Source organism: Rattus norvegicus, chromosome 8, assembly GCF_021556685.1.
Source record: "Rattus norvegicus strain SHRSP/BbbUtx chromosome 8, alternate assembly SHRSP_T2T, whole genome shotgun sequence".
Taxonomy (NCBI): domain Eukaryota; kingdom Metazoa; phylum Chordata; class Mammalia; order Rodentia; family Muridae; genus Rattus; species Rattus norvegicus.
The window spans coordinates 31,368,001-31,395,430 of record NC_141541.1 but is presented as its reverse complement, the minus strand read 5'-3'; the positions used below and the strand labels follow the sequence as shown (position 1 = coordinate 31,395,430).

Below are 27,430 nucleotides of genomic sequence, written 5' to 3'. Positions count from 1 at the left end.
TTACAACCGTTAAAAACCATATTTGACTTTTAATTTTTTTGAAAACAAATTAAATACAGTTAAATAAAAACAGACCAGATGGCGCAGCAGCTTGGGCTCCACCCTCACACCAGCCTCTGCCCACGGAGCTCCTGGACCTCTGGCTTAACTCCTCTGTGGTAGGCCTTTCCAGCAAGGGAGCAGGGGACAGCCTGGGTTTGGAGAGCCAGTTGTCATCATGGACCCGGTTCTGATTTGCAACAAGCTCATTCCCGACCGTGATGAAGGCCGCAGTCCACCGGGGTTGTAATTTTAAATAAATACACATGCAGCTAAGAGGGGACGTTATGTGAAAACAACTGAAGTAGCATCTGCCAAAAAGTGAAAAATAAAAATCCCCATTTTGTTTTTTTCATTTTTGATTTCCTAAAAAGAGCACTGTGTTTGGCTAAAAAGGTGGCCTCGGCAGCCCGTTTGACCTTGGCATCCACGAACAGTTTCTATGAATGAGCGTAAGGTGCCCAGACTTATTCATCCACTGGATAGATTCCCTGTGCTCCTCATTTGATGCCAATGGGTAAACCAATATCCAGAAGTATGAATGGTTCGGGGGAGATGTCCTACAGGGTGACTGCGGGGTCTTATACCATCAGGTCGTTTCCTGAAGACTGTGGGAAGTTAAATCCATTTCAAAATGGGCAGCTGATGCTATTCTCTGAAAGTTAGCTGTGTGGACTGAGTCTCATCCACCCAAGAGTGGATTCTGAATGACTCTCGGGCCCGTCCTGTGAGTTTTAATGGAGCGGGGGAGCTGTTAGCAGTTAAAAAATAAATGCTTCTTCAGTGGGCGCGCGCCCTTTCCTTTTCCCCTCTTGGGAGGAAAATTGTGCTTCCAACTTGTAGGAGCTGGAGTGAGGTTACCACCAGAGGGCCCCGTGCAGCCAGAACCAGGGGCCTCTGGGCTGCTGAATACCCAGGCAGATGCTTCTCTCGGGCAGGTGGGTAGGTATAACAGCGTGAGCGTACTGTCTGGGGCGGAGAAGGGGCAGTGGGCATGAGGCGGGCTGGCTTTGCAAGCTTTCCCGTTTTGTGTAAGATAGAGTGACTTCCAAAGCAGTATGTGCTCAGGTCTCCCTTCCTTTCAGTGTTTAGACATTTCCTGCTCTTGACCTTGAGCTCCTGCTAATGCACCCTTCATAGGATTGGCTCAGAAAAGGGCTGGGATTGCTGGGCCTCATACTTTTCAGGAAGAGCTCTGCCTGTTTATTACTGTTACCTCCAGTCCTGAGATCTGTGATTCTCAGGGGTTCCAGGAAGAGGGCAATTGCCTCCCCAGTCCAAACCCAGCAAGGGGCATTGCAGCCCAGGGGTATTGGAGAGGCAGTGTGGACTGTGGGGTGACTTGGTTCTCAATCCAGGTCAATCCATGACCTGTGCTGGCTCTAGGCCCACCACCTGACTGATTCTGGCACAGGAGGCTTGAAGGACACGGGGAAGGGCTTGGTTCTTCTACAGCCTGAGGTACAAGGGGAGCTGTAGGTAGGCCCAGGCTCCCCCAATGCAGGGCTGGGTGCCAGGTGGGATCCAAGACAGCCTTATGCCCTGTAAACACGAACCAGAGGAGAGCCAGAGGTATTTCTGATTTGGGAGCAGCTCTGAGGAAGAGCAGGTGTGAAAGACAAGTGTTGGGGCATCTTCATGCCCCAGGCTGCTCTCTGGTCTTCAGGATGTCCTGGCTGGGCACATGCTGTGTAGTCATGCTGGGCCCAAGAGCAGGGAGCCATGGACAGCCATGCTGCACTCAATAGTGGCGTTTTCTGACCTCCCTCACCCCAGCATCACTCGAAGGCAGGGTCCCCTTGCTTACACAGCCCCATCAATGCAGGAAGCTTCCAAGGAGGTGTGCTGAGCACAGGCTTTGCTGGCAACGGGAATCCCCAGAACTTGGGTCTTTCAAGCCCCTGGCCTTGTTGATGTAGAGAACCACAGGTCTGGGATTCTGTGCTTAAATTCTCTGTCTTTTGTCCTGGCGTCAAGCTGGGCTCTCTTGGAAGCCTTCAGTATACATAATAGGTATTCCTCAGGAGTCTGCCTCAGAGTCACTGTCAGTCATGGGAGAGGATGGAAGCCAAGATCAGGGTCTGAGAAGGTGATTCCTGTGTGTGGGGGAAGTAGGTTTTAGCTTGGGGCCAGGTAGAGGTGGAGCTGCAAATAGGACAGAATGTTTGATCCCCAAGTGGACTCCACACAGCCTCTCTGTGTTCCCCTTGGAGACATTTTTGAAAGGCAATTGGTGGGAATTCTTCTAGTAACGTGTGAGGGCAGAAGGTGAGAAGGAGCTCTGTACCCGAGGCATTCTAAGATGCACTGGCCAAGCATTTCAGGTTCCTGGATGGCACCCTGCAGAGACGTGGTGTCTGCAGATGTATCAAGGCAAAAGCCAACATATTTGTCTGCTGTGGGCCCATGGATCTGTAGTAGCGTCTGGAATAGAGAATCCTGGGACAGTGCTTCCAAGAGGCAAGAGCACAAAAGGCCCCTCAAAAAATACTTGGCTCGGCCAGTCACTTAGCAAAAATCTCTTGGGTTAATGTGTCACTTTGGGCAAGTCGTTTAGCTTTTCTGACAGCACTGTCCCTTCCAAAGTGTAGATAGATACACTGGCCTAACCCAATGGGACATAAACAATTAAAAAAGAATAAGATCTATTGTGTAGGATTTGTTATGTGCCAGAGATTGGTCTCGGTGCTTTGCACATATGAAAAAGCCAGGAGCAGATAAGTGCCACTAGGCCAAACAGGAAAGTGGTACCTTGGCATGGGGGCGGGCTCCAGGGCTTATACTCGTGAGCCCTTTCACCCGCTACTGAAATCTACAGGGCTACTGATCTGGTGTGGTGCGTCTTCACCACAGCTCTGTGTTGGAAGTAATCCACAGAACCCTGTGAGCAAGTCCATACTGCACCCCCTCACTGAGGGCCACACCCTACGGCCAGCAGGACAAGGGAAGAATGATGCCAGCAGGATTCAGTTCTATCAATGGAAGCGGCTGCCGCTTAGTTGTTGGGGACATAATCTTTGGCCATGATTCTCCTGCCCACATTGGTCTTGTCTCCCACAAAACCAAAAGAAAAAGTCCTTGGAGATGGAGGATGTGTCCCAAAATGGTGCCACTTGTCTATTGCACTGGCCACTCTGGCCTTCTCTCCTACCTGCATGTGTAGTTTCAGATCTCCACCGAGGGGTCAGTGAAGCCCTTCTTCCCCTCATTCACCAGCACTGGCTTCTCTGTTCGCGTATGCCAGACCAGGATCTGCATATCCGGAGACACAAAATAAAAAGTGGTGCAGATTCTCAGATCATTCTGTCACCGTCTGTCTCCCTTCCACACCCGGCAAGCATTTCTTCTGCCCCCTCCTTTTCCACCTTTGCTCCATCAAGGCTTTTAAACCGTTCTTTATTCATTTCCTCTTTCTTGCTGTTTGTATCTATGACACGTTCAAAATGTCTTCTGAAAGCAAGAAATCTAAAGCTACAGAAAACAGACACATTTCAAGATTCCCCAAGTCTGCATATGTGTATGTATGTATCTGTGCATATGCACATGCATACATATGCAGGAATGCATGTGCTCTGTATATGTGCATATATGCAAGTGTGCACCTTCACTCGTGTGTGCATGTGTATGCTCAGCAGGGGTCATAGACTTCCCTATGGAGTCAGAGATCCTTGGAATTCCTCAGTGGAAATCCCTCCCCATTTCCCTGCCCATCATTGTAACTGCCTTACAATAAAATACCATCTTGGGTGAGGACTGAAGACAAGCAAGCCCTCTTCTTGCCCCCTGATCTAACTCGAGGTGTGTGGGTTCATCATCAACTATCAGTTCTGAAGAGAATCTTACCTTGGTACAGTTTGCTGCCTTGGGCTCTAGATCATTGAGGGTGACAAGTTCTCGAAGGAGACTGCTTTCCTGGTAGCCTCCTTTTACCCCACGTAGCTTAAAGTAGGCCTGGCTTCGTTGCAAGATGAGCCGGAGGTTGACAGCAAATCCAGCCATGTCTATTGCAAATGGCCGGTGGGGGTCGAAGACTGTCTTCCAGCCAACCACTTTCCCTGCCCCATTCACCCGGGGGGCCTCATACCGAAGGCCGCCAACAAAGGCCACAGGCCACACGGACACCCTTCTTGTGCTGCGCATCTACAAGGTGAGAACCTGAGTCAGGGTACTTGAAGCTAGAATGAAAACACTACCCATTCCCACAGGAGGGGAACCACTTACTGAGTATATGGGTCCCACCAGCCTGCCTCCAGACCTGCTATTACTGATTTCTTGAGGAACTCCTAGAGGAATCTCAGCCAGGCTCCACACAAAACATTTCTGAGCCAAGATGCTATTCTTCTTATCAGTATGGCCCAATAGTCTTTCCTCCCTTATACAAGATCTCTCAATATTGCCATTTTTAAATTTGCAATGAACTTCCCTCCTTAAAACTTTAATGGAGATGCTCAAACTGGCCACCTACGAGGAAGCTGGTGGCCATGTTAAATGACACCATAAAGAGATCCCTTTCAGAGAACAAACCTCTAAGGGTAGGACTAGGGTGTGGGAGCCATAAAACTCAAGTCATTTTTTTTTTAACAGGTTGGGTTGCTCTAACCTGTACGGAGGTTTTACTATTTCTTTCTCTGGTTTGCTGCAAAGCTCAGTGAGCCCAGGTTAGGGCTCCCTGCATTTGTCAATGCATGCCATAGTATCCTCTACTCTTATCTTGGTATGGTCCCCACATCCAGTCCCCTGGAGCCCCACCTGCTCCTCTCCCTCCTCTGGTCCCTACGCACCTCTTCAAAGAGCTCCAGACTGTACGTGTTGTCGTCATCTGCGAAGTACACTACACCCGGCTGAGTGGAGTTCCGTGGGAAGGTCTCCCGCAACCAGCGCAGGGCCAGATTGCGCTGCATGGTGCCACGTGGGATGCGAGGGTCTCGGGCGTCACCTCGCAGCTTGTAGTTGCGTGGTGTCTCTACGTGCAGGTGTGTATAGTTGAGGCCAGTGTCGCGCAGCAGGCGCGCTGTGAGGGGCGTCCTACGTGGAGCATCCTCCACCACCAGCCAGTGAAGGTTGGGCACATGCAATAGCGTGTTGGCCATTCGCGTCAGCTCTGCCTTCTGCACCGGTCTACTGTAGGTGGGCGTCACCACATGGATGGTGGGCAGCGTGTCGGACCACGGTGGCGGCCTCGTGTACACGTACTCTGTGCGCACCACCTCCACGATGTCACGGTCGGACATGCAGTACTCCCTAGGGTCCGCACCGGGTGGTGCCTCATGGCGGGGGTCACTTCCCTCATCTGCAGAGGTGGGAAAAGGTGGTGCGGGGAGGGAGGGGGACGTGGGCGCTGGCCTGGCTCTGATATAGGGCTTTCAAAGTCACCCACCCTTCCAAGAGAGTACCTGTCCTCTGTCCCTCTGAAGAACCAACATTAGGGCCTGCCTTCTCGTGTCCATCTTTAAACCTGAGGTTTCAACCTATGGATCTAGAACTCTCATGAGAATTTTCCTAGTTTAGATTCCTGGGATGACTCAGAAATGACCCCTTCATCATACTTCACATGCATGTAGCTCTTTGAATACAACCGGCCACCTTTCAGTTATCTCTCTCTAGTTCCTCAATGCATTAGGTTCTAAATAATAAAAAAAAAATGTCGTGACTCACACCTCCAGGGTCTCTTCCTCATATGGCAAAATTGACTACATAGCAGAGACAAATAGCTATGTTCTGTGGTGTGGATTCCACAAAGCCTGAAAGTGGTGGGGGTGGGTGGCTACAGGACAGTTTGGATCTCAAAGGGAACTTAAGGTTTCCCACAAACCCTCTGATCAAGAGAGGCCTCTCTCTCCTGGTGTATGTAGCAGTTCTGGGATTTGGGTGCAGAGTATAGCATTTAACCGCTGCATTTGGTTGTAATGGATTTTACTCTTAGCTGTCAACACAGTTTTGAATCCTGGATGCCATTTGAGTTTAGACCTTCTTCGTGTTTTGTAGACACTTGCTCAGGATTTCCATTCGCCTGATGTCTATTTCCCAATTCATACTTTCTAGACACTGTCCTTTATCTCTCTGGACCCATGAACAGCTCTCTTGTCCTAGTGCCCACTTATTGCTTCCCATCCACACCCCAAGGATACCAGAAGGGACAATGATACCGCAGAAGCCTGTCCCTCTGGATGCATGCACACAGACACATTACTTTCTTAACTTTTTAAAAGTTCCAAGTTGGGCATCTCTGAAGGTTTCTTACATCTGGACCATCTTCCTGGGTGGAAAACCTGGCGGGCCTACTAGAAGGAGCAACCAAGGCTGTCGGTGTTCCTGCTTTCAAGTCCTAGATCTCCAAGTGATGCTTTTGGGTTTGAAGGATTCATGGGTCAAATATAGCATAGCATTCACGGCTCACAGGTATCTCAGTAGGAGTGTTAATGGCTAGAGGGCAGACTTGGAAACTTAGGCATAGATCCTCCTGTGTGCTATGACAAACTGAGGTTTAAAACAAGTTTCTTAGTTTCTGGTGCCTTGATTGCAGTGGCCACACAATGGTGCTGAGGATATTAACTCCTGCTCATAGCATCTGCTTGATAAAGTTATTGTATGGCTAGGCACGGTCACTATCAACTCCTGTACAGGGCACTAGCTGACCTGCTTCCTTGTATTTATGGCGAGGATGGTAGGAGTAGGAGCAAGCCACACAAAAGGACTGGAATGTGGACACAGAGAGGATGCTGGGCCATGACTCCCCTGTTCTCCTATCACCATTAATAACAGGCCACTTTGCAAGGAGTGGAGTCCCTTGCAGATGGGCCCAAGGGATCCACTTCTGTCTAATGTCACAGGGGACATGCAGTCTGATATCAGGCCACAGATCAAATGCTGAGTGACTGGGGTGGGGGTCAGGGAGACGGGCAGAGGTGTAGCTCATCAACAGGGAGTTCTGGGTTAAATTGAAAAGAAACTGTGTTGAAGGAAAAGAATAATGTCCAGGATATTCTGACCCTGACATAAGAATTCATTTATCTGGTAGTTGGTAATATTTTGGAAATGGGGGTTGAGGGTGGAGATCTAGAGCCATTTTGTACAGCCTTCTGCTTTCCACATCACCCTAAACATGTAGAAGCTTGCGTCCTGGGGCAGTTCTCCATGTGTCAGGGCTTGTCTGAAGCCCGCACTCTATCCTTCGCCTTGGCTTCAGGGAGTTTTGCAACTCTGAATCCTAAAAGGCTCTTGGTGTGATGGCTCTGACCCTCACTCTGCCAAGAGGACAACAGACATGATGTCATTTTATATATGGTAGTTTTAACCATCTGGAATGATGTATTCACAGGCTAACCATGATTCTAAACTGACAAGCCCCAGAGAGAGGCACTGGGTTGTGAGCAGGGGATGACATCATGGCAAGGACCAGAGTATCCAGCAAGGGCAGGGAGGTTGCGGCAGGAAGACTGAGGAACTGCAGGGAGGTTGAAGGACGGGCTGTATTCTACAGCGGAGAGCAGAGCATGGGTTGTGACCTGCCCACTGTTGCAGCTCAATCAGTTGAAGTCTCTGACTACTGGGGCTCCCTAGGTCTTGCCACAGAGCATCCTTCTGTTATGGGAAGGGATTGGGCACCTTCCTTTTCCTACCCTCGTTCCTGGGGATGATGGTACACAATGCAGTGGGAGAACTTGCTGCCTGTCTGAGTGTCCCAGCTAGGTGGAGCAGAAGGTAGCTTTAGCAAGACTGAACGAGAGGTAGATAGATGTGGGAGGCAAGGAAGGTCTGAGGGTGGAGATTTGGATTTGAGTAAAAAAAGATGTCTCAAGACTCATAGCTCGAAGGACATTACTCTAACCTCAGCTTTTCTGCTCGCTCTTGGGAGGACGCTTCCTCGCTTCAGGCCTTTACCCAGTTAGTCTTCTAGCCAGGAGACTTGAAAGATTTTGCAGCACAATACAAGCTGAGGTGTGGCTCTTCAGGTATATTTTGTATACAGGTACAGCATTTACCTACCATGCAGCAAGCCTCGTTGTCTCTCCACAATTCAAAACTAAAGCAAAACCAAAACGCTCCCTCAAACCACAACATAGGCCGGGACTCTGCACTTTCCTTACCCCCTCTCCTGTGTGGCCCATCCTTGCACACTATGAAACTAGGTATGCATGTTTGTGGACACATTAATCTGGTATGTTTTTGTCGTTTAAAATTTGACATTACTTTGACAATTCAGAGCTTCGTGCACTTCAGAAAGGACTGCCCCTCCTAGGGGTATCTCTTTTCCAGAAACAGTAAACAACTGACCACATTCCTGAATCTTTATCAGACTACCCACAGTCAATCTTCCACTTAAATCACCCAATACCCAAACAAAGGACAGGTGAGACGGTGCTTATATCCAAAATCATCCAATCGGTCCACTTCTGAACCCAGTGCATGCTGGTAATCTCAACACTGGAGAGGCAGAGGCAGGAGGATTACCACAGGTTTGGAGCTAGTCTGGGCTACATAGTGAGTACTAGGGCAACCAGACCTATATAGTAATATAGCTGTCTCAAGAACGGAAAATCTGACCAAGCCAAACCATCTGCTTTTGAGTCTGCGTAGCTGCTTCTATGGCCTTCCTCTCCCTCAAATGACCACATTATAGGTTTTGGCCTAGTTTGCTTCACTCCCTCTATCTCTTGACTAAAAGCCCTAGTGCTTCCCCATGCTGCCTCAAATATTATGGCATACGCACTCCTCATGGAAACTGAGACTCATACTTGATTTTAATAAATCCCAGGTACTTAAAACCATGTGTGTGGGGAGATTGGGGGGAGCAGAAGGAAGAGGAGGGGAAGAGCAGGAGGAGGCTTTCAGTGGAGTCTTAGAGGGCCCCAAATTAACCCAAGGTAGGACCAGGGCCCAGGTATAAAAACGAATGCTCGGAGGGTAGCCCTTATCACCAAAGCCAGGCCAGGGTGGGGGTGGGGTGGGCTCACCCTTGTGCACAGCAAGCAGAGGTGCGAGGCTGCTCTGGTGCCAGACGGTGATGAGCAGTGTCCAGGGAAGCACAATGAGGACAATCGCGAGGATGTCCCTTCTCTTCGGCATCTCCAAGGCTGGCTGCGCCCACAGCTCCTCATTACCTGAGCAGTGGCAAGGTCAGGGGAAGGTGGCCACGGAGCACCGGCAGCACAAGGAAGAAAAGAACAGGCATGGGCCGGCCGGCCAGGCACAGGGAGGCAGAAGCCGAACACTGGCCGCTAACTCTCACCAGCGCTCACACCCACCCATTGTGGCAGCAGGTTTGCAGAGTCCGGCCTGATGGGAGTCTGCGAAGGGGAAGTAGTCCAGCGCAGGGTCAGGAACCTTCGGAGGTTGATACCTGTAAGAGAGAACAGTCGTGGGTGAGCCAGAGATGTGGACATGGACCGCAGAGGCTGTCCTACTCCAGACCCACAGCATCCAGAGTTTCTCAACGGACCATCCATCTCCCCAGAGCCTTTTCTGTATAGCTGTCTGGGCGAGTGAGCCTGTGTCCTTCCCTTGAGAAGCAGCCGTGTACAAGAGCAGAAGGATGCAGTGCTTATAGACACAGATTTCAGAGACATCAGCCATGGTTTAATCCTAACGGACCCACGCAGAAGCTGTGGCTTTTGGCCAGTTCCATCAACTTTGTACTTGTTTCTAAACTACTGATCAGTCACCTGATTTCCAAAGCTGTTCTCCGAATCAAATGAGTTAATTCCCAGAAAGCACCCAGGGCGGTCCCTGAGAGAAATGTACCAGAAACTCTGGCTGCTGCTATGCTGTTCATATTAGCTTTGGCCCAGGGTCATACTTAGGAGGCTTCCTTCAAGGATAAACAGATGGATAGGGTTGGACACCACAAGGGAAGACCCTAAGTGCCCTCCTCTCTTTATGTCTGCAGGGAATTCTTATAGGGCACCTTCTTCTCATAGGATAAGCCTCAGGTCAGAGTTGAGCATCAGCAGGAGGAGGAGCTATTCTCTGAGGAACAGGTAGTAGAGAGATACTTCTCAAAAAAATGGCAGCTGCAAGAGTCCAAAGAAAGACCCTTGCTCTAGAACCACCCTACAGGCTTCACTCCTGGGTGTGCAGAGGATCTGGTAGTACTTCTTTGGGATTTTTGTCTTCCTTGTGACAGCTCAGAGCTCCTTTGGGGATGATCAGATCCTTTCCTTCTCTTCTTTCTCCCTATCCTGGGCAGATGCTGCTGGGTCCATGGCTGGTAGGAGCACTTGGCACTCTGGCCAGCCCTCAACATGTTCAGCATGCTAGAGCCCATCATTACATGGTAGACAGTCACTCTGGAGGCCATATTGTCTTCCCTGCACAGCCCGCTTGTGCTCTTGGTCTTTGCCAATGTTGAGAGTTATGGCCAACCAGAACATTTTGTGACCCAGTTTTGGAAATAGTGTACATTTTTTTCTTCTTCTCAGGTCTGCTTTCTACTAGTTCTGGTATCTGCTGGGAGACCAAGCTTTGTTTTCTACTTCCGAGCACTACCCTGGGTGAGCCAACTTCCTATTTCCAGTCCTTCTCATGACTCACAGCTGCTAGCATCAGTGTCAGCTGCCCTGACGTCACTCCGTAGGGAGCTCCCCATGGATCTCGTCTCTTCCCTCTGAAACACAGACCCCAGGGTGACTGTGTTCTCACCGTTCACTGAAATCCTCTCTGAAAGTTGGGATTTGTCTTGGGGCAGTGTTGGGAGGTAAGGCCTGAAAGATGATTGTGTCATGGAGTGGGATTAATGCCCATCTTACTCCTCTTGAGAGCAAGTTGTTCTAAAGCAGGGCCACCTCTTATGCCCCTGTCTTCAGTGGCTGCCCACTCTTCATGTGCTTTCCTCTGTGAACAGAAGCAGCACACAGTCCTCACCAGGTCATGATTTCATACTTCATCTTCCAGAACCATGGAGCAAAAAACCTCCTGTTCCTTATTAACAACACAGTCTTGGGTATTCTCTTATAGAAACAGACAATAGACCAAGAGAGGGAGGTCAGATCTAGCTGGGGCTTCAGAAATGTCTACTTCTCAAATGAGCCTGGTTGGGGCGAAGGCTCTGAGTTCAAGTTGGGGAAGCAGAAGAAAGAAGCTGGGCATGGTATAGCCTTAGGCTGTGTCGTAGAGTGGTTTCCTGCTTCTATGGCTCTCTTTCTGGGCAGCTGCTTAGACCTGTAGCTCATTCAGCCTCCCTGTATCTGCCTGGGCCACTGCTCATGATAGCTGGCTGTCCTACAGCATTCATGGTGTCCAAGGACAAAGATGGCTGACACTGTTTACACATGTGCTGTAGTCACAGCTACCCTGAGAGACAGGCACTGGCGTATTTCTATTTGCAGCTGGATTCACTGAAGCAATATGGTAAGCAATTTGCCCCTGGTCAGAGATGGGAAATGATGGAGCCTGAATTATATGGAGGCCACGTGGCTCTAAGCTATTGCCTGGAGAAGTACTGGCTTAAGAGCCACCTTCCGCCACCATCGCTACCTTAACTGTCAATCCCAGTATCTGCTGGATGCTGGAACAGGAAGAAGGAACAATGCTATGGGCATGATGTAGGGGGTCTGATCCATGTAGAAGTGTCTAATTCCATCACATTCTTTTTTGGTCAAAAGAAAAAAAATCTATGAAAGAAAAGGGAGGGGAGGCAGAGAGACAAGCTCTAAAAATAAGCTTAGCAATAAACCCAGTTGTGCATTAATTACTCTGGAAGCCATTACAGCTTGAAAACCCCATAACTTTAATGGAGGCTATTATAAGCATAGTGGCAAAATCGTGGAGCTAATTACCAGGCGGTTATTAAGTAGAGCAGAGAGCACCCCGAGACTTGCAGAACACCATCTGGCCAGCAGGGGGTGGGCCCACTGGCAATAGTGTCTGGCTGTGGGCAGGAGACCAGGGGTGCAGGCTGTTCCTACATTGGCTTCTCAGACCAACGTGGCTTGTCTCGCATGGGCTATGGTTTTAGCCTAGCTTAGGAGTAATGTGGTGATTGCCTGTGGCATCCTCACGGATCTCAGAATGGTTTCTGGGCCCTTGGATAGGGCAGGCAGAAGAACCAACAGAAAGATTGGAGAAGGCAGGCGGCAAGGTGGAGAGAGTAGGGTGTTCGGAAATAAGCAGCACTTGAACGGGGCTTTATGGTGAGAAAGAACCTATTTGTGAGGACAGGTAGCAGCTGAAGGTCTGCTATGTTCAAGATTTCTAATTCTGTGCTCATACACCTGCTCCTGACTAACCCCAGTGACTGCTGGCTTCTCTTACCAGCAAGTGCAGACACGAGGAGCATCCACTTTCCTGGTATTCTTTAACCGTCTCACAAACATGGTCAAAGTCTATATTGTGGGTACAATGGGTAAAGCTCAGTGAGGAGGCCACTGAATGAGAAGCAAGAGCCCGGACAGTGGCAGGACAGACCCTAGGGGTAACTGTGCTCTCAGTGTTCACTTCCCTGATCTTTGTTTTTAGCCTTAAAAACATGGATTTTGGGGCTGGGGATTTAGCTCAGTGGTAGAGCGCTTACCTAGGAAGCGCAAGGCCCTGGGTTCGGTCCCCAGCTCCGAAAAAAACAAACAAACAAACAAAAAAAAAAAAAACAAAAAAAACCATGGATTTTGACTGGAATAATTCTAATAAATTTTCAGTGCTGCTGCTTCAGCAGCCTGACACTATGATGACTGGGGTCTATGAGGATGAAGACATGCCCTACACGAGGCAAGAGAGGTCTGGGTGTGTCAGTCTAGACTCAGTGTCAGAGGGCCACCATTACAGCTCCCTATGGAACTGGGTCACACTGAAAGCCATAAACACTTGGAGATAGGCATGGCTGGGGAGAATTAGTCACAGGAATTTTTTTTCCTGCAGGCTTCAAAGAGCTGTGGTCTACAGATGAAAACTGGGGGTGTCTGGGGCACAAAAAGCTCTATTATCCTAGGCTAGAGGAGAAGTTAGGTTGGATGGACTAGTAGCTACTTTCCTAAGAGGGTCAGAGTAGTGTATGAGGAGGGCTCAGTGCTGGCCAATTCTACAGAGGCAGAAAAAGGCTTTCTTCTGGGCCCACAAGTATTTCCACAATACCCCTGACACCTGAAGATGGGTTTATTGATCTCCACTTGAAAAATATTAATTGTGCATTAAGGCTTTATGCACAGTAATTCTGTGTGTAGTTAGCTTCTCAATTAGAGGACCCGTGAAGATGTGTCTTCCAGACCGTGCAGTGTGGTATTATTCTCAGTGAGATAATTCTTGGCTCCTGTGTGTGAGTTCCTAGGCTCAATCCCCAGCATCATAAAACAAGCAACAAACAAACATGCAAACAAAACAACCCGTAAAACATTTTTATCCATATTTAGAAGAATGTGGAACACAATGGAGAGCCTGGGGGCGGACAGAGGCTACTAAACCCCTTTTTATATAGGATCATAGGATCAGCCAGCTTCTGGTGACTGGGGAGGTTCTTGGCCCTCAATGGGAAGGGGATGAAAACAGTAGGATGAGAAAAATTGAGAAGAATATAAAGGTGCTGAAGTGTTGGCCCCAACCCCAGCATCTCTCTTCCCTACACAGGGCCTCTCCATAGAAACAGAGGCACAGGCTTTGTCCCAGAGATCTACAGGAGCCCCTAATGGGATCAAGGGATTAGTATTGATTCTGCAGGCACTGCTCAGAGAAAGCCCAATGCCAGAGCTAATCAGCTTGCAGCCCAGTCAATCCATACTTCATTAACCCAGCCACAGCAATGCTGCCTTGGGCCCATACAGTTTCTCCTGGGGTGCAGGACATAGACATTGACTGCTCCTGGTATGACAATCTCTTAAATACACAGGGAACGTGTGTAGAGCCTTCTGTTTGTCACTCATACGGGGCGGAGGGGGAAGGGGTCTTTTAAGAGTTCCACTCTGAATCCTACACATGGCATTTTATTTTTTAAGTTTAGCTTATTGATGGTCACGACAGCTCTGCATGGTAGGCTGGAGACCTTGTCCCCGTCTTTCATAGGAGCCTAGGGAAGCTCCCTGATATGCTCAGAATCTCAGTGTTAAAATGTAGATGAGGCTGTGGACCGTGACTTCTGTTCCCTTTAATATCCATTGCACCTCCTTTATATGTTTTTTTCTGGGTCTTGCTTTCTGGTTCTCCTGATCTGTCTTTGGCCCACGCACTGGAGATTCCTGATTTAGGAAGATGCTATATGACTTTCAAGGCTACAGGGATTCTTTCTCTTACCTGTACGCTGCCTGCCTGGAGCTGCCTAAAGAGAGGAAGCACCATACCAGGAAATGGCCTCCTTCTTTGTGGACTGTCCCCTGCTGCTGGGCACCTGTAGCACTTATGTGGGTCTGATTTCCTGCCATCGTGTCTCTTTCCAGCTGGGAAACCAAGCCAAGTGCTCAGGGAGAAGGGGCATTGTGTCACCCCAGATTTGGTGTAAAGAATGGTTTTCTTTTCTTCCAGCCCAACACTGTCAAAACCCACATGGTTTGTCGATTTTTTTTTTTTAAATAAAGGTAATTCCTTTGATTATTTTTTCTGGAAACGGCCTTGAGTTATATTTAGATTATGATTATGTTAAAAATGAAAATAGGGTTTTAGCTTGGCATGGTTCTCTGTGAGGCCAAGTCCTCTCTAGTCCATGGCAGACATTAAAACAGAATAAAGAATGGTACGGGCTGGGTTTCCTGAAGCTACCTGGGTCATGCTAGCAGTCTATAGAACAAACCACAAAAACCCATCCCCTTTCCACAGAGCTAATGCACAGGAGGACCTGGATCAAACACCCATATTTTGTCCTGTGGAGCCATCACATGTCCATGGGTACGAATAGGCAGAATACTAGCAGATAACTCACTGCTTGATGCAAGCAGGCCACAGCAGCTAGAGAGCTGCTGTAGAATTGGGAACAGCTGGAAATGGTCAGCCAGTCCACAGGGAAGCACCAGTGAAGAGCCACCATAGAGCAGAGGGGTGATGGGTGACTGCTTAGGCTGAGGGGACAGTGGTTAGGTGGGGGAAGGTGTGCAATGTCCAGTTACAGGCCATAGACAGCATAGGGCCATCCAGCCCTTCCCTCCATGATGTGGGAGGAAGTCTCTATCTGCAGAGAACCCTATATTCTAAACGGAGGGAAAGGTTCAGCTTCTCCCACCTCCTTGGCCCTTCTTTCTGTTATCTCTTCTTCCTTGCATGGGCTTCTTCTGAAAGACGTGCCAACTTTAAGGAGGGAGTGCCACCATCCACAAGGGAGTCAAGTTCATTAGCTACTGCTGTCTAACAAATTACTAATTACTAAGGAACTTAAAAATAGCATGTATCTGCTATCTTCAGTGTCTGAGTCAGGACTCCAGGCTGGGTTACTTGTCTCACTAAAGGATTGGCTGGGCTGCATCTTTATCTGTGGGCTTGACTGGGGGAGAATGTATTCCCATGATTACTCGGGTTGTTGGCAAAACCCACTGGTCCACAGGTGCGTACCTCCTATAGCCTGTCTGGGTCATAGTTCCTTGTCATACAGGCCCCCTTCTGTTTGACCTCCTACTGTACCAAGTCATCAAGGAAAGAGCCCAGCGCTAATTGAAGTCCTGCAGCAGTAACAGATCAATATCTTTTGGCACCTTTGTGACAAATGAGAAGATACTGATATATGAAGACATGGAGTTACAGATGACGTGGGCCATCTTAGAGGTTGCCTGCCTACCACAAACTGCCAGGTCATTCTCTCCTCCTTTGAGCTCCTCAGCTCTTGCCCAACCATAACAGATCCCAAAGGTAACATCAAGGACCAGCCAAGCCATGTGTTCTACCATTGCCTATTACCTCTCTGCCTGCTTCCTTTGCTTTTCTCTGCCTGGAAAGAAGGATCCATGGAGGATGGGGCAATAGTGCATGAGCTTGGGTCCTGGGCATTTTGTGGAGCTCTCTTCCCTTTTGAGCCTTCATTTCCTCATGGGAATGAAATGGTGCTTCCCCAGGTAGGTTATTAGGTAGTTAGGAAAAACTTAGCATAAATAATCTGGCACATATTTGGTACCAGTAAACAGATACTTCTATAACTGTGATCTGCCCAGCCTGGGAAGGGTCTGGCATGGGATTCCTAGCTCATTTTCTTTTGGTTACTTCCAGTCAAACCCTAGATGCTCCCCTAGGGCTCCCTTAAAAGAAGAGGTGTAGGAAGAGAGGGACTGAAGTAGTCAAAGACAAGTTTCTTCTCAAGGGCTAACCTTGGCTTTACCATATGACATCAAGCCGCAGACAAAGTCACTGTCAAGACCAGCCCCAGGGAAAGGGGCTTACAAATGCGGTGGGAGCCGTACAGGGCATCTTCTATCCCATGACCCTTCAGCTGTAAATTTGTCTCCCTTTTGTGGCCCCCGCCCTCCTGCGTCTCTTTGTCAGTGTTTGATGTGCCTGGGGGTGAGCACCCATGTCCAGTGGCTATCATGGGAGATGGAAGTCTGGTATGAGGTCAGCCATGGTATTCCTACCCACTGCCCTCGTGATGCTGATGGGCTAGAAAGAGTTCATCTGATGAAAACGTGCCTCAGGTCCCTGCCCTTCATCTTCCTAGATGTGATACTTCTAATTTAAATCAGGAAAGGATTGGTATTAAAATTTCCATTCTGACAACACATGAAGGCTGATGGCGAATCACAGAGCACCTCCTGGGTGACTTCAGAATGCAGGGGTCTCTTCTCAACACACATATGTACTTGCACATGTGTGCACAGGCCTAGCATGCCACCTGATGAGCATGAGTTTACAGCTCAGTCTTGGTTATCAACTCTAAGGCCTCTTGCAGAATCTTGTGATTGGGTCCCTGTTGGGACGAATCACGAATGTGCCCTTAACTTTCAACACTCAGGTCTGGGATTATTATGAAAGAGATGATGCCAACATGCCAGTTTACTCCCTCTGCAATGCTGGGGTAGGAGGCGGCCCTCTAAAGATTTCATAAGGCTGGCTTCCAAGTTCTCTTGTGTCATTTATCTCGTCTAATTATGAAACCTTTACAACCCCAACGCGTTTCCTTCATTTTAACAGATGACGAAGCTGAGGCATTGGGTTGGGGGTTTGTGCTTCCTCAAATGCCCCAGGTAACAGATAGTGTGAGTCTTCCGATTCTCTTTTGGATAAGGTCTGTTGTGAACTTCCCGTTGGGATAGTTTTCTGCCTGAGAGTGGCAAGTCCTCCCTCTCATCCCTGTGGCAGAGGGCTCTTCCCTTCTGGGTACTGCAGCTGCATGCTCAAATGGCAACCAAGAGACTGAGATTCCCTTACCACTGTGACCTTTTGCTAAAATAAAAATCCAAAATAGGAGCAGTTTGAAGGTATGATGAGGTGACAAGGTAAGTAAGTCACTGGAGTCAACAGATCAGCCACAGGTAGAGTGTGGGACATAGCTAGATATTACCAGTGATCCAGGAGCCACTGCTTAATCCCTGTATAGGTGCTGAGTGTGGGGAGGAGTGTGGAGCAGAGACAAGGTGTTTTTCTTTCTCCCTCTTCCCTGAGTGGCTCGCCAGCCTTGTCCCAGGCTTCATGATCAACCTTCAGGATCCAGCAAATAGAAATGCTGCCGTTCCCTTCTACATAATGAACCCTGGGGGCGAGTGAGTCTGACTTGCTCCAACCTGCATTATTCTCATATCCTCTCACTACCCACCTCCCCTTACTCCCTGGAGACAGGCACAGGGCCGGCAGTGCACTTCATTCAGTGCCACAAAGAGACCACACGAGGGTTTTGTCCTGCCTTTAGATCCTACATGGTATACCCATTTCTCTTTATTTATTTACCCATTCTGGTTTTGGAGTATCTCTCCACCCAGCCCACTGCTCTGCTCAGTGCCCCGAGAGAAGCCTGTGGGCTGCTTAGGACATCTGTGGGATGGCTCCACGGTGACTGAATACCCACTGGGCCAGCTCTACCAATGGACGCCTGCTTTGCATAGGAGGGACTCAGCCTATTTTGCTACCAGGCAGGCAGCAGGGACTACTAGAGTCACAGCTGCTTCAAAACAGCAGTAGCAGAAGCCATGTGGGCAGCTGGCCAGGAGGCCACATTTCTCTCTGTGCCAGGCTGCCATGCACCAACAGTTGGCAGAGAATAGTCCTAAACCGAGAGGCACTGCAATGCCCCTAGAGCCTTTGGAGAGATACTGCACTTGCCCTCTGATAACCTCAGGACAGAGGACAGCCCCTGGTTAAGCCGCCTGAATGAAGGATGATGGAGTGAGGGTGCCCATATACAGGGTGGAGTCTGGTTTGGATATCTACTCGATTCCTTACTAGACCTGGGGAATGGGACCAAACAGGCGAGGGACTGCAGACTGGGTCGCACCCTGGAGCAAAGAGGATGAACCTTGAGTATTGTGGGATAGTAGGCAGAGCCTTTCAGATTGTTGTAGGGCTTTTTTTCCTAGGGGGAGGGTGGGTCAGCTGACAGCTGCTTGCTCCCCCACCACTGACTTTCTTACTCTGATGCTGTTCGAGGCCATTCTCTGCCTCACATTCCCTCGGTGCTGAGGTCTGTGCTGTGTCTAGAGAAAGTGCTGGCAAAGTGAGATGCCCCTGAGCCCTCTGCCTCCCCTAGCCCCACCTTCCCCAGGCCCAACCGTCTATGACTGTCCAGTCATCAAGTGTGGGGCCTTGGAAATGGTCCTGCGCTTGCTGGATTTGATGTTTGTCCTCCAGGTCAAACCTGTGCTTTCCCGGGCTCAAGACAAAGGAGAAACAGCACTGATATTTCTGCCGCCCAGGCTCCCTAACCGCGGCTCTCCCAGGGCTATTGGTAGGCAGTTGAGGGAATCCATTGGCAGCATCTGGTTCACAATTAGCACTGAAATTACTTAGATCATGGAAGGTATAACAGCGGTGGCAGCAGCAAGCTCTATCACCTTGTTTAAAATCAGAATTCCCGGAGCGGGAGGCGGCACGAGACGGTAACAAACAGCATTATGGAAGTGTATTCCATAAGTTTGTGAAAATCATAGCGAAACATGTTACTGCATAAATTAACATTTGCTAATAAAAACTTTAAAAATTCACCACCTGGAAGACGAAGAGAAGGGGAACACGGCTGTTATTCCCCAGGGGGCAGACCAGTTACTTGTTGGGCAGTTTCTCTAGCACGCTCCTCCTTCCTCACAGCTAGGTGAGGCAGAGACTTCAGCCCCTGGGAGTGTATGCAGTTGGCATGCTGTAGCCTGATAAATGGGGGTGGCCTGGGGCAGGTAGGCTTCCCATGTGTGGGGAGGTTGTGTTGCTTGGAACCCGGCACTCTAGTCTGGTTCACCCTGCTTTTGTTCACAGCATGCTCCTTAACAATGACCCAGAGCCCTGTTCTGTGCGCTCTCCATATGATGCACCTTTTGCAGGCTGAACAGAAGAGGCTTGGGACTAAAGGCTAGAGGAGATGAGAGCCGTACGCTGTGGCTTCCCTGGTGCTCTGACGCCTGCTAAAGACTATTTCTTCTTTCCCCTCTTCCTGCACTGGCTATTTCTATGCCTCCATTGAGTCTGGAAGAGGCCCAACTAAAGGACTATAGATTTCTGTAGGTCCTATAGCTAAATCTGTTAGTGTACTAAAGTATGTCAATGGGGATATATGACTATGGCCTCCTGAATGCGACGATTTCCCTGTTCTTTAACCTCAGGTTGTAGTTTTCTGGGAACTTCATTCTTGCTATCTCCCAACTCTAAGCTCTCCCTTCTAGCAGGCCTGCTCTGTCCCCGAGGTTCCCGCTGTGTGACATCAGCTATCCCCACTGACAGGATAAGAAACAGTTAATATGATGTGCTGATGGTGGTTGCTTGGGCATACTTATAAATGTGTTATCAGCCAGAGGGGCCAGCTCGTGTGTGCCACTCCTCGTAAACACAGCAAGTGTGGATGTGATCAATGGAGGGTACCTTAAATCTAAATCCCACGTGTGGAGATTATGCTGACACTATCTATGTGTGCGCTGGACTATATATTATATGGCAAGCTGCAGGGTGGCTATGTATCACTGATCATCTCTCTGCAAAGAAGCCTGAAGAGTGTAAGGCGGATTTGCCTGCTATTCCTCCCACCCTTCCAGAGGGCTTTTTAGGGCCTCATGGGTTCTGAATCCAGACAAAGAACCTAAAAGGGAAGATAGATTTAATCTTTAGGGCTCTAGGAAGACAGTGGGAGTGATAATGGCCCAGGACATTGGCATCTCTCTGTGGCTAGGATGTCCATTCGGAAGACTCTTCCCTTTGTCTGTCCCAATACTTGCTAAGCTGATCAGCTCCCAGGACTGGGAAGGCCATGCTCCTGTAGGGGAATGGGTACCTGGGGATCCTTAGGAAATACAACATAGCTGGAAGGAGCAAACAGAGGTCCAAACAGACACCAGCTAAAGTGGGGGCTTCTCCTGCCAGCTTTGTGTTCCCATGGTATTTGAAATATAACTTTGTGCTGAGTACCAATTTATCTGCTATGTCTTTCCTGGATCAGGGAGGGCAACTGGGGCCAACTACCATTGATCGAGCACTTTGTTTTCCATGGTTTGGCAGAAAGGAACCAGTCCACTGACTGGATGATTAAATAAAATGTTGCATGTGCACATGCAACAGCCTTACTTAACAAATGCTACTACGTACACCAATCTTGAGGACGTTAGAAGAGAAACGACTCACAAAAGGGCAACTGGTGTAAGCCATACTCAGACGGTGTGTGCTTAGAGAAAGGTGGAAGGGCAAAGCTGGGGGTGGGGTGGGAGTGGGGGGAGATGCTCATCAGGTTTAGAGGTTCCAAGTCATAAGGTTATAAAACAGTGACTATATTTGATGACTGAACTGCACACTTAAAATGAGTGAGATGGTAAGTTTTATGTTACATACTTTTGACATAATAAGTTGAAAAGAGCTTTTTGTACACATGGTCCATTTAGACCTGGCCAACAAGGACATACATCCCCATAGGCCCAGGGCCTTCAAGAAGCAGGCCCAGCAAGCTTTCCCTGAAGCTGGGTTAGGCTTGGTGTCCTATGTGATCACAGTGCCTGTCTGGTTTGTCTCCTGGGAATGTCACCATGAAGAAATCAGTTCAGGGCACAATGATGGGTGTACCCCTTAGCATAGTGGTTATTCGTAGGCGGCAGCCTGCAGCCTGGCAGCGGAGGAGGCTAGAGCGGCGGTCGCTTGCTCTGAGACACAGAGGGAGATTTATGAGGGGGAGAAGAAGTTAATATCGACAAGTGATGAGTTAGGGGAGTAATACGTCAGCTTAAGTTCAGAAACTCTGACGGAGAAAGAAAATCACATGCCTACCGGCTGTTCATCATCCTAAGCAGGCCGCAGAGCCAGGGTCCCCGGCCTGTGGGTGAACAGTGTGCATGCTAGCTGGTCAGTCCCTCCGTCTCCAAAAACAGTGTCCATTTACTGTGAGGCCTCTAGGCATGGGCCAGTGGGGAGAGAACAAGAGAGCTGAGGGGGCAGGTAGGAATGGTGTGAGGGTTGCTGAGGGGAAGATCTATCTACTAGGATGGCCACAGAAGTGTCTCTGAGGCACGGCATCTTCCTTGATAGATGGATGACTGCATCCACCATGCTTCCCAGGAGACCAGCTAGGAACAGCTCCTGGAAGCAGCTTTGCCCTGACTGGGTGCCAGGGCAGTGATGATTAGGGGTGGAGAGGGTGATTCCCCAATCTCTGAGGCCTAAACCTGTGATTTCCCCAATCAGACGGGCTGTAGTTCTAGGCTATAAGTAGTTAGAAGCCCCAGAACTGGGCTGTAAGCCACTGAGGATTCCAACCCCTCATCTACTTCTGTGGATGTGTCTGTTCACCAAAGGCAGGCCATTAGGACGTTAGGAAAGTTAGAGCACTGTGGGAAGAGACACTTAGGTTTGAGTGGCGTCAGACTGGGGTGGAGCCACTGTGGAATCTGTCCCTTCCCATCAGTGTAGGAAGTGGCCTGGAGTCACAGAGCCTGATGCTGGAGAAGCCTGGTGGCCCATAGAGCCTGGGCATCTGCGCACTAGTCATGCACATGCTTCCAGTTTGCTCTCCTCACCTGCCACCTCCCACCTTTGGGACACCAGTGTCCTGAATGTACTGCAGAAAGGCTGCATGGTGTGACTTTTCACTGAGTATGCAGACGTTCTTTGGTTGGTATCCTCCAGACTTGAGATGAGGAAACAGGTTCTGTCATCCAACTGAGTTACTGACAGAGCTGGGACGTGAACTTAGGACCATTCTTGCTCTTTCACTCACTCGGTTGCTGGGTAGGTGATGCCTAATTCCTGTTTGGCAGGAGCCTTCCTGGCTTCTGGCTGCCATAGAGTTCAGGGACACAGCCTCCTGGTTTTGTTACCCTTAAGACCAGGGATGGTGTAAGCCCAAAATGAGACTCCTCAAATCCCTTTATCCCACTCAGCAAGATACCACAGTGGCTGACTTTGTGACTGGACTTAGGTGCTGCTCGTGTGTGTGTGTGTGTGTGTGTGTGTGTGTGTGTGTGTGTGAGAGAGAGAGAGAGAGAGAGAGAGAGAGAGAGAGAGCGCAAAGAGCCAGAATTTCTATTTTCCCCCACCTTCAGGCAGCAACAACAGCCCCTTTTTATCCGGCAGCAGTCATTTAAAGTAAGGACACCCTCCCAGTTGTATTTTATCTCCAGGGCTGTATTCTATCTCAGGTCAGGAAACAGAGGCCCTGGAGGGGGTTAGCATTGCAGGCCAGGGCAAACGCTGATGGCAGACAGCCTGGCTCAGAGTGGGCTGCTCGGCAAGTACTTCTGTGAATTGCTAAATAAATGAAGAATACAAATTGCTTTCTATTTTCAAATAAAAAATACTGTGCGCTCTGAGCGATTAGCATGATGAACTGCAGTGACTCGCCCCCCTCTTCACCATCTTAATATTACTCCCATTTTAGAGATGAGAAATCAGAGGCTTAGTGGGGTAAGCGGCACTCCAAGGCCATACAACCAATATGAGGCAGAGGCAGAGGCAGAGGCAGAGGCAGAGGCAGAGGCAGAGGCAGAGGCAGAGGCAGAGGCAGAGGCAGAGGCAGAGGCAGAGGCAGAGGCAGAGGCAGAGGCAGAGGCAGAGGCAGAGGCAGAGGCAGAGGCAGAGGCAGAGGCAGAGGCAGAGGCAGAGGCAGAGGCAGAGGCAGAGGCAGAGGCAGAATAGGAGTCTAGCCACTATGGCTCCCGTGACCACACTATGCCAAGGCCTCCCTGTGTAGGCATGCTCGCAACAGCTGTTTAAGAGCTTTCTGGGCTGCAGGTAGCATTCTGAATGTATTGACCAAGATGGGAGCCGCTGGCCACAGGTGGCTCTTGAGCCCTTGAACTGGGGTGGTGAAGGGGGCCGCCTAGTGTACAAAGGGAAGCAGTCTAGCTCACACTCAGCATTGGCTATCACAAGCTTTGAACCCTAATCAAATAGCTGATGTCTAAGCTGAGCCTAGAGAGTTGAAGCTGGCCCCAGATCCCTCCTCTGCCCTAGAAACAAGGAAGGCAAGGAGGATAGAGGTGACAGAGCCTCACCCCCGTGATCCAGGCCACCCTGTGAAAATGGGGAGCTGGGCTCTGGCACTGAGTCACTCCCGACCACCAAGACCTTTGTCTCTGTTCTGCCCTTCATTGCTTTCTGTCCCCTTTTCTTCACATGAGCACATGACTGGACTGCACAGTTTATGCACGTACGTAGGGAGAAAAATCTTGCCCATGGCCCTGCACATTGAGTAGAAGACCTCTGATCCCTTGGGCATGGTAAGTCCTCCAACCCATCCAGCTCTTGATCTAGACTTAGATTCTCCACCTTGGGGATGTTGGTGATGGCAAAGCCGTAATCCCTGCCAGGAGTTTGGCTCTGAGCCTGCCTCCTGTACTGCTGTCAGCTGGTGTGTGCGCAGGGAGCACGGACTCATTTTAATATTGGCCGGAGCTAAACCTCATTAGAAAAGTAAATTTGCTGTAGCTGCAGGGGAAAAATGCGAGCCATGCACACAACCTTCCCAGAGCTAAATAGAAAGCGCAGGGTTTAGACTATTTAAAAATATGTCCTCACCACCAGGTGCAGAGCCTGGGACATAGGAGGGATGGAGAGTCAGTGCAAGTGGACTGAATTCTGGGTGACTTCTGGCCATAGTCACCTTCCAGCATGGAGAGAAAGTGGTCATAGATTTGTTGTTTATACATCTCAAAAAATTTAGACAACCATTCTCTGGTATTATGGAATGATTAAAATAAATAAAGAAATCACTAGATGTTAAAATATCTTTCCTGCTGTTCTTCAGTGGAGAGATGTTCTGAGTAATTTGGTTCTGGATCAGGAAGGGTAGGGTCCAATTCAAAGTCAGAGGTTAGGTGTCTGGTTAGGTTAAGGGGAGGGAGACCCAGATACTGAGAGAATAGGGGAGGGAAGGAGAATGTATAAAAGATAAAAGTGAAATTTACATTCATAGCCCTTGTCCTTAACAGTCAAAAGAGATGATACTTTCCTGATTTATAGACTGTCAGGAAAGCATGCTTAAGAGAACTCATTTTTCCTCAAAACCCACTTAGCTGGGGACAGATGTCCTGACAAGTAGGACCCCAGCAAGCCCTTCTAGGGGGTCTGTCACCTCTGGATCATGACCATGTCTCCTAGCTGGTCTTGGGGAATTTCCAAAGATCTGCTTATCTGGAGCCCTGACAAGGAGGATGTATACCAGGGAGGCTTCTCTCCCTCTTCCCTAGGTGTCAGGCTTGCCCATACTCTGCCTCCTTCCCCACCACACTACATGCCAGATACCAGGTAAGAATGGCAAAGGCGAGAAGGCGACCGATCCTGAACACTGGGTGATGCCACAGCAGGCAGCTCTCCTTAAGAGTCAAAAGCAGTTTGCTTCTGATTTCATGACCTGTCCGTTGTGAGCCACCCTGACTCCATCAGAATCTTTCTCAGTAGACAGTCTTTCTCAGCTCCAGTGGGGAGACTCCCTAGGAAAGGATGATTGATAATGTTGTGGTGCGCAGACTTGCAGAAGAAGGCTTGCACCTTTTCTTTTATTTTTTTCTTTCTTTTTTTTTTTTTTTTCGGAGCTGGGGACCGAACCCAGGGCCTTGGGCTTGCTAGGCAAGCGCTCTACCACTGAGCTAAATCCCCAACATGGCTTGCACCTTTTCTAAGGCCCCACTCTGCCTCCTTTTGCTCAAGCCTGGCCTCTCCAACAAGCAGAAGAGCATCCAGGAATTCTTTCTTTTAGCCACATGCGCCCATTGGACTCCCTGACCCAGAGCCTGACTCCTTGGTCAGCTCACCCCTTCCATATCTTATCCTCACAAAACCTCCTTACTGTGGGCTCCATATCGTGAAGGCACAATAGACTTGGCCCTCCCTAAAAACTCTGGGAAGAATCCAAGTCTAATAAAAAGCTTGAGCCGAAGACATGGGCTTCTTCCTTTGGGCAGCTTGTTCTCTGCTGCAGGCTCCCATTCTATTTCTGGGTCCCCTCTAGTGATTTACCTGCTCAGGGCTTCAGGTGGGACACTCAGTAGCATCTCACTCCGAAACATGCACAGATCCTACCCCGTCCACAGGCACAGGGTGATCCTAAGTCCTGGGGGAGCAGCTGTACAAAGGGAGCAGCAGGACAATGGCCTCACTACCAAGTGCGGACATGCATGTATTCATCTCCCCGGCCCATCACCCTAGGTAGCATTTTTCTCTTGTTGAAAGGGGCAGAGAGGAGGTAGGATGCAAACCCAGGACCTTTTCAGATCCTGGATGTGAACTGAGCGGAGTGGGTGGTTGTGTGAGGGTTTTGTGGGGAGGATCTTTGTCTTGCATGAACACCGAAAGGACTTGATGTTTGGTTCAATAGTGGTCACCAATGAGCAGCTTCTAAAAGGAAATGCCTCCTCTCTGTAGTGACTCTCGACTGAAAAGGGAGATGTTCAGGACAGAAGACTAGAGCAACAGCATCCCTACCCAGCTCAACACCAGTCGCTCCTGAAGCCGTGTGCCTGCCATTTACACACATGCACACGCCGGTGCACACGTTATTTCTGTGCCAGGCACATGGATGTCCGTCTCATTCGCTTGAAAATGTATGCCAGATAGTCCAAGATCAGGATCCTGCTGGGCACTTCAGCTAAACCGGTCTCCGTAGGGAAGTATCCCGCAAGCATGGGGGAATCCACTGTCAACAAAAGGCCCTGCTCAGGGTCCTGTGCCTTAGAAATCTGGGGGTCATTTCGGCTCCAAAAGCTGTCCAGCAAGTGCACTAGGACTGGATCTGGCTAAGAAAGTAGTAGCTCATGAAAACCAAGTTCCTATAGGTGGGTGGGGTGAGGTGGGGGGGTGGGTGGGCTCTTGACCTGAGCTTCTCAGTAGGAGGCTGATACCGGGTTCCCTGAGGTGCTGGATCTGATACTTTTTCTCTTGCCTCACGTCTCAGTTTCCTTCTCTGAACTTGTATGATCAAGTGCACAGAGGAAGGTAATGACCTGGTCCTGCCTCCTTCTGCTTTCCTGCACTGAAGGTCTCAAAGATTGACTGCCACTCTCCAGCTCCCAGCACCCACAGGAAAGATGCGCGGCGCTTGGTTACCCTGAAAAGAATTTAATTGTAAATGTCCAGGACAGGCAGAGCGATAGGGTCCCTGCCAGTGAGCAGGGGCGCAGCTAGAGCTGACCCTTTATCCTGTGATCTCCTGGGCCACCAAGAACCACCTGCTGAGGTGGCAAGGGATAGAATAGCTAAAGAAAGACCAGTTGTTAGAAGACTCAGGCAACCAGTTCTTCCTTCCTCCTAATGGAGCGGGGCAGGAAGCATCCTAGCTTTATTTCCTAGCCCCTCAGGTGCAGGCCCTGCCAGCCGGCCCTATTTCCTGATGTCCCTATTTTGTGCAACACACACACACACACACACACACACACACACACACACACACACACACACACACCGCGCGCACGCGAGCGGACATGGCGTGGGTACTGATGGAGACGCATAAAGGGGCTCTGTGCACTGCGGAGGTGGGGGCTCAGGGCGCCGGACACTGACCTGCGGCAGCGAGTCCATATCGTCCCTGGCGCGGTCCATAGCGGGTGGCAGTCCTATGCCCTGGCCCCAGAGACCCAGGGCTGCTGCCCTGCGATGCGCGCGCTTCTCTCTCCGGGTGTTCTCCGATTCCGTACCCTCGGGGGCCACTTCATAGCCGCGGGCCCACTCGTCCGCACCCCCGGGCGGCCCGCTGCCTCGGCCCGGCTGCTTCTGGGCTCAGCCAGGCGGCGGCCGGAGCCCCGGAGTGCGCGGGAGGGCGCGGGCGACGAGGCGCGGGGCGGCGATAAGAGCCCCAGGAGGCGACGCGCGGGCTGGCCGGGCCGGGATGGCTGGGCGCGCGGCCGGAGCCCAGCCGAGCGGGCCAGCGCGTGGTGCCCTCGGCGCTGGCAGC

General features: G+C 49.9%; 1 protein-coding gene across 4 annotated transcripts; it reads right to left on the bottom strand.

Annotated features, from left to right (window-relative positions):
- On the bottom strand, window positions 1-27,430 carry B3gat1 (beta-1,3-glucuronyltransferase 1). 4 transcript variants are annotated; one of them, XM_087560170.1, is made up of 7 exons: window positions 27,040-27,430; window positions 9,269-9,379; window positions 8,994-9,140; window positions 4,821-5,329; window positions 3,883-4,179; window positions 3,191-3,291; window positions 1-2,135 (listed from the first exon to the last, which is right to left on the bottom strand). In XM_087560170.1, exons 3-6 carry the CDS (start codon window positions 9,103-9,105, stop codon window positions 3,205-3,207), a joined length of 1,005 nt encoding a protein of 334 aa, XP_087416296.1. In that variant the 5' UTR covers window positions 9,106-9,140; window positions 9,269-9,379; window positions 27,040-27,430; the 3' UTR covers window positions 1-2,135; window positions 3,191-3,204. The 4 variants fall into 4 exon arrangements, with proteins under 4 accessions (XP_087416296.1, XP_087416297.1, XP_087416295.1 ...); XM_087560171.1 differs by having other exon boundaries at window positions 1-2,081; XM_087560169.1 differs by having other exon boundaries at window positions 1-2,081; window positions 9,285-9,379.

Bases quoted from the DNA above. Each gene is read 5' to 3' on its own strand.
- B3gat1 (XM_087560169.1), bottom strand. The intron at 5,330-8,993 runs GTGAGCCCACCC...CCACCTCTGCAG, and splicing joins TCTGCTTGCTGTGCACAAGG to ATGAGGGAAGTGACCCCCGC. The intron at 3,292-3,882 runs GTAAGATTCTCT...CCGGATATGCAG, and splicing joins AGGCAGCAAACTGTACCAAG to ATCCTGGTCTGGCATACGCG.